A 5,646-nucleotide genomic window follows, 5' to 3' on the forward strand; every position below is an offset into this window, starting at 1 on the left:
TTCTTTTTACGGCCTTCTGCCTGTGATATACGCGCATCATCGCTGGTCCTAATATGTGCATCATGGGAAATGTTGGAATTCCTTGGGACTACACCAATCTTTAAGGATACATACATATCAGGCGTAAATCTATCCATATATACGTACTCGTATGTATTATGAGAAATGAGGGACTACCGCTATGGGATACCTCATGAAACTCGGGAATTCCTTGGGACTACAAATATTCTCCAAGTACAAATCATCTTTAGAGCTTGTCATAATAGGGTTAATGGGTTAAACGTCACTTCAATGTCATAGGCAAGAGCTAATAGACAGAGCGAGAGGGAGAGGTAATGAGACCTGGAATGGAGAGGATCGGTTCCGGTTAGAGAGCAAATCGGTAGCATTATGTATGGCTGTCCCGTTCTAACAAAGGAAAGAACACGTGATACGTGACACGTACGAGTCTTTAAAGTGAATCCTCAAGGCGGAGGGAGACCGAAAGAAAGGCCCTTCTGGGGCCGTTGAATCTTGAACCCTGAAGAAGGATTGCCTTTTGTAAATCTGTCGACTTGACATACGATTTGAGCACACGAATGAGCTGTTGGGATTCCTGGCATACGAGTATATCACATATGTACGATATATGTTATTACTCAGTATATTCGCCCTGTTCGATAACCCTCAGATGAGTATGCCTTGAGAATTGCATCCAACTTGTAATGCCAATAGTCCCCCCCTTTCCATTCATTTATTTTTATATACTGTTCGGCCTGCCATCAAAATTGTAGCAAAGATTCTCAAAATTTAGTTGGAAATTCGATTGGGAAAATTTTATAGAAAATTCTTTTGGAAAAATGCCCGGAAAAAATTCATTCCTTTACATGTTCGAGTTCGTGGTCGACGATCTGCTGATCACGCGGCAGAATCTGTGCGCCCCCGAGGAGTACCCCACCTGCACGGAGATCTCGTTCCGGTCGTCGGTGTTCCTCTCCGTCTGCGACCGCGAGTACGGGGCGTGCGTGAATCCGTGTGGCCCGAAGTGCGGCAAGTGCTGCCTCTTCACGCTGGAGTCGCCGGTGACCGATAAGGATCGCATCCAGGTGCATGTCTACAAGAAGCGGACGGAGAGCTGTAAGTTCCTGATTGGTCTGTCCGATCTGGCGGCCAAGCCGATCTTCGAGCGCGTGAACGAGTCCTTCGACGCGGAGAATCCCAACTGGAGCAAGGCCCTGCAGCTGCATCTCCAGAAGATGCCCAAGCTGCGCTCCCCCAACAAGGAGATGCCGCAGGACGACTGCTACTGCTACGAGCCGCACTCCGGGCGCAGGGAGCAGTGGTGCCCCACCTCGGAGCTGTCGAAGCGCCTGCTGCCGCTCTTCAACCTCTGCAACATGCAGACGGGCAACATTGTCCTGATCATGCGGCTCGTGTGCAACGGCCCGGCGATTGTCTCCTCCTTCCCGTTCTCCAGGGTCTGCTCGCGGAACCCCAAGTGTCCGCCCTGTCCCCCCTGTGGGCCGCCGTGTCCGCCGCCACCTCCCTGTGGCAGTGAACCCGATCCCTGCGCCGGCTGCGGCTCCTGTCCGCCGAGCAGCGCCACCGGAGGGCCCATGGACAAGAAGGGCGGCCGGTGCCGCGGCTCTGGGTGTCCGCCGGGTCCCAGGCCCTGCCAGATGCCCGATCCGTGCGCGCGGTCCGACTCGGATCGTCCCAAGTGTCTGCGGTACTACGCCTGCAACTTGGACAAGCAGTGCCCCTGCGATTACTGCGAGGATGAGTTCGACAGACGTAAGACCTTCATCATCCTCCTCCTTCCGCTGTAAATCCTCCTTCATCCTGCCTCCTTTCCTCCCCATAGAATGTCCCACTGTCACCTGCAAGGGTCGCCCCCTCTCCGTCATTGAGCAGCGCCTGCAGCCCTGCGCCCCTTGCGGTGGCATTCCCGCGTGGCCACGCTACGTCCAGGACCAGAAGAAGGCCGAAGCCGAGGCTGCGGCCAAGGGAAAGGACCTGCAGGCCGAAAAGGACAAAAAGGAGGCGAAGGAAGCCAAGGGAAAGGGCAAGGACAAGAAGAGGCAATCGGGCGGCGGCTTTTACTGCGAGAATGACAGTCCCGGACCCTCCAGTGCCTACGATTCATGGGCCACTGGCGGCCAATCCTGTTCTAAGCCGCAAAATTCCAGTCCCTGTGATGCGTGCTGTCCACAGTACGAGGCCTGTTGCGATGCAGGTGAGTGCAGAGGACTGCAGGGCTGACTTCCAGATGATCTGATCTTTGGCTAAAGATTTCCATTTACCTGGGTATCCTGGGTATTGATCTTTCATCGATATTTCGATGGATTCTATATATGAGTGGAAACCCATTCAACTGGCTCACGCACACGATCTCATTCTCTTCGTTACACTTCGTTGGCTTCTGTGCTCCTCCTTCCATGCCATCACACATCAATATCGTTCTCCGTTCGATTCAAATGCAAAGTCATCGAAATATTTGATTGAAGATCAAAGGGATAGAGTATTTCTATACCCGGTACTCCATATACCCATGTCTGTCTGTTCGTCCGTATGTCCGTCTTGCTTGAGGCCTAGTCCTCAGAGACTATAGGAGCTAGAGCAACCACATTTTGTTTACAGACTCCTGTGGTATCGCCCTTAATCGAGATTGTTTCCAAATTTCGCCACACCCACTACCGCTCCTACAAAAGCGAACATCTGTGGCATCCAGATTGCCGAATCTGAATCAGATTGGATCATTATTATAGCCAAAAGGAGACCATGCTTATTCTCTCTCTCTCTCACACCCTTCCTCGTGCAGTGAGCGCCCTCTGCCGCGTTTAAAAGTCGAGCCGCGGCCTTTGCCGCTGCCCAAAACATTCCCGCTACCGTTCGATATTAATCTACAACAATCCTTGCAATTAGAAGCGATCCTAGTCCATCAGTTTTTTCATCAATCGTCCAATAATCGACTGCGGCTCAAAGTTCAAACTATAATCTTCAAAAAATCTCCATTTCGAAAGGCAGACTCCTTCCGTTTGAACGTATCATAGTCCCCTCCGCAAAGTTCCGCCCAAAAGTACATACAATCTTGCGCCAATCGACAATGTAGTAGGCCCTGAAGTACAATTCACGAGAAAACTATAGCCAAAATTTCAGTCGAAACGGAAAATTAAACCGGAAAAAGTTGGCATCGGGTAAAGCATCAATCGTTCATTATATTACAATCATTCTAGTGTTCAGTTTCGTTTCCACAAATGGGGAAATTTTCGTTGCCGTAAAAACACAAAATTCAATTCGTTCGTAAGCCTTCAAATTTTAAATTTGATTTAATTCAAACAAAATTGAATTCAAATTCAATCTGTGAAGAAAACTAAACGTCTGTTACCGTTCCTTCTTTGTATTTCTTTGGTAGCGCGGAAACGAGCCCTAAGGAAATTGCGCCATTTGCTGGTTAAGTACAATATCCAAATTGAGTAAATCTTCCGGGATCGATCTCCCGTATCCAAATTGAAATTCGAGACACATCCGACACAGCCCAAACCACAGACTGAGCGATGGCCAAGAAGAAGGGGAAGAAGGGCAAGAAGGGAAAGGCGAAGGTCAGTTGCAAGCTGCCCATCACCGATGCCATGCTGCAGGCGCCCCAGACGCCTCCGCCAGGTGAGTGCCCCCACTCGCTTGCACTCCTCCAGGGGGGACTGAGCCTCCAGACTGATCCTCCTGCTCCTTCAGCGATAGATGACTGCGATGACTGCTGTCAGTGCGAGTGCGTGTACGATTGTGACTGCAGTCCGGAGATTGCCCCGTGCTTCCTGCAACCGCGTCGCCCCGATCCGGGACCCGAGGCCTACGACGAGTTCGAGGCCTGCCTCAACGGCAGCGGCCTGACCATCCGCGTCCTCAAGGACACCCACAAGGTGGAGGCCGTCGACGATGGCAGCAACTTCAATCCCGATCTGGGGGCCGACGATGATCCCTGCTACCGCAACAGCCTCGACGACTGCGAGCCGGCGAAAGATCCCTGTCTGCACGATCTCATGCAGCGCAGCACCTTTGCCCGGAACCACATCAAGCGCCGCGTCGGCGGGAAGATCATCAATCATCCCAAGATCCCGAAGGTGCGCGCGAACATCAAGTATTCGGGGAACGAGGCCTGCGAGACGGACAACTACTATGTGCCGTTCTCGAAGATTAAGGAGGCCTGCGACTTCCAGGAGGACCGCAAGGAGTGCTATCGCCAGCGCCTCTGCGGCGGAGGGCCGCCCCTGGTGCCCGCCTGTCCGCCCGCACAGAACCAACGGAGCTGCTGCATGCAGGTGGACCACAAGGACATTCAGCAGACAATGAAGGGCGTGAATATGGACACCAAGAAGAAGGGCATCGAGGTGAGTGACAAAACCATCGCTGTATTCCGCATTCCTCCACTCCACTCAGCTCCACTCCGCTCCACTCCACTCCGCTCCATCGATGGTTATTATGCGGAGGAATGTGTGCTCGTTTTTTTTGTTTTATGGCGTCGTGACTTGCCTCCGCAACTGTTGCAACTGCTGCCACTGTTGCACAACATGCAACAGCTCCAATTGTGACACAGTCTCAAAAGCCTTTCCTTTTTCATTTTTCATTTCCATTTCCATCTCCATTCAGGTGTGCTACAAGACCTGCGACGAGACCGACAGCGATGTGTTCCTCGTGAAGCTCGGCAGCAAAGGCAAGTCGCGCCACAAGAAGAACGTCATCGAGATTGAGCTGCGCACACCGAAGCAGCCAGTGATCCTGCCCAGCAGCAAGGTCACCGCCGAGACCTATGTCACCGAGGACCTCCTGAATGCTGGCAAGAAGGGGAAGGGCAAAAAGGGCAAAAAGGGCAAGGGGAAAAAGAAGAAGAAGTAATCCACCTCCTCCTCCGCCCCGCCACGCGTCGCAACCCAACCACCGGACATGACTAAAGAGCTTGAAGGATTGAGAGCCTTTTTGAAGGATCATCCCGCACACAGACACACACACACACCAGAGAAATTCCCATCAAAATTCGAGCAGTTTTTTTCCAATTTCAATTTTCAATTTTCAATTTGGCATCCCACTGACATCTTTTTGGAAACGAATATTTATATTCATATTTCGGGGAATATTTAAGCAATAAATGTGAAATTTAGAATTTGAAAATGGGAATTTGAACGTGGGGGCAATGGGACACATACTGCATCTCGAAATACTCCTTAAGCTCTCCGTTACGAATCCTTCAAGAGAAACCCCACCCATAAGACTATTAATAAACCGAAGGCCGAAGGCCGAAGCAGTTTCGCATCTAAAAATACATCTTCATGGATTCTTCATGGATCTCTGGCTTACCGCAGCAGCAGAACCAGCGCCCAGGCAGGGCATCTCCAAGCCGAAGACCATCTTCATCTATTGCACACCTGTAATTAAAAGACACCATAAACCGCATCTCCGGCAGAGATCGGTGCACCCAATGCAGAGGCTGGTCATCGCAAAACGAGTTGCAGAGGCGGAGGCAGATCATGAGATCGCGAGAGGGACAGAGAGAGACACGACTCGACTCGACTCGATTTGTGGTCTCTGCTGACCGCCGATCGAGACAGCGCTCCGCCGATCTGCAGCTGGCTCGGAGAGGAATCGAGCGATGGAACGTGTTTTAGTTGCGTT

The 5,646-nt window shown here is 51.5% G+C and overlaps 2 protein-coding genes across 3 annotated transcripts; both read left to right on the top strand.

Annotated features, from left to right (window-relative positions):
* Positions 1 to 638: 638 nt before the first annotated feature.
* Positions 639 to 3,482, top strand: LOC108152865. Its single transcript, XM_017282494.2, has 3 exons — positions 639 to 1,773; positions 1,844 to 2,215; positions 3,395 to 3,482. Exons 1-3 carry the CDS (start codon positions 840 to 842, stop codon positions 3,457 to 3,459), a joined length of 1,371 nt encoding a protein of 456 aa, XP_017137983.1. The 5' UTR covers positions 639 to 839; the 3' UTR covers positions 3,460 to 3,482.
* A 31-nt stretch (positions 3,483 to 3,513) lies between these two features.
* On the top strand, positions 3,514 to 4,921 carry LOC108152866. 2 transcript variants are annotated; one of them, XM_017282496.2, is made up of 3 exons: positions 3,514 to 3,642; positions 3,715 to 4,367; positions 4,627 to 4,921. In XM_017282496.2, the coding sequence occupies exons 1-3, from the start codon at positions 3,537 to 3,539 to the stop codon at positions 4,870 to 4,872; spliced, it is 1,005 nt and encodes a 334-aa protein (XP_017137985.1). In that variant the 5' UTR covers positions 3,514 to 3,536; the 3' UTR covers positions 4,873 to 4,921. The 2 variants fall into 2 exon arrangements, with proteins under 2 accessions (XP_017137985.1, XP_033243611.1); XM_033387720.1 differs by having other exon boundaries at positions 3,721 to 4,367.
* Positions 4,922 to 5,646: the final 725 nt, after the last annotated feature.

The sequence above is a fragment of the Drosophila miranda genome, chromosome XR (genome assembly GCF_003369915.1).
Source record: "Drosophila miranda strain MSH22 chromosome XR, D.miranda_PacBio2.1, whole genome shotgun sequence".
In the NCBI taxonomy this organism is placed as follows: domain Eukaryota; kingdom Metazoa; phylum Arthropoda; class Insecta; order Diptera; family Drosophilidae; genus Drosophila; species Drosophila miranda.

What these genes read in the sequence shown, in the direction of transcription:
- LOC108152865 (XM_017282494.2), top strand. Translation starts at nt 840, where the DNA reads ATGCCCGGAAAAAATTCATTCCTTTACATGTTCGAGTTCGTGGTCGAC. An exon ending in CGAGGATGAGTTCGACAGAC is followed by an intron (nt 1,774 to 1,843) that starts GTAAGACCTTCA and finishes TCCTCCCCATAG; the next exon opens with AATGTCCCACTGTCACCTGC. An exon ending in CGAGGCCTGTTGCGATGCAG is followed by an intron (nt 2,216 to 3,394) that starts GTGAGTGCAGAG and finishes TTTCTTTGGTAG; the next exon opens with CGCGGAAACGAGCCCTAAGG.
- LOC108152866 (XM_017282496.2), top strand. Translation starts at nt 3,537, where the DNA reads ATGGCCAAGAAGAAGGGGAAGAAGGGCAAGAAGGGAAAGGCGAAGGTC. An exon ending in GCCCCAGACGCCTCCGCCAG is followed by an intron (nt 3,643 to 3,714) that starts GTGAGTGCCCCC and finishes CTGCTCCTTCAG; the next exon opens with CGATAGATGACTGCGATGAC. An exon ending in CCAAGAAGAAGGGCATCGAG is followed by an intron (nt 4,368 to 4,626) that starts GTGAGTGACAAA and finishes ATCTCCATTCAG; the next exon opens with GTGTGCTACAAGACCTGCGA.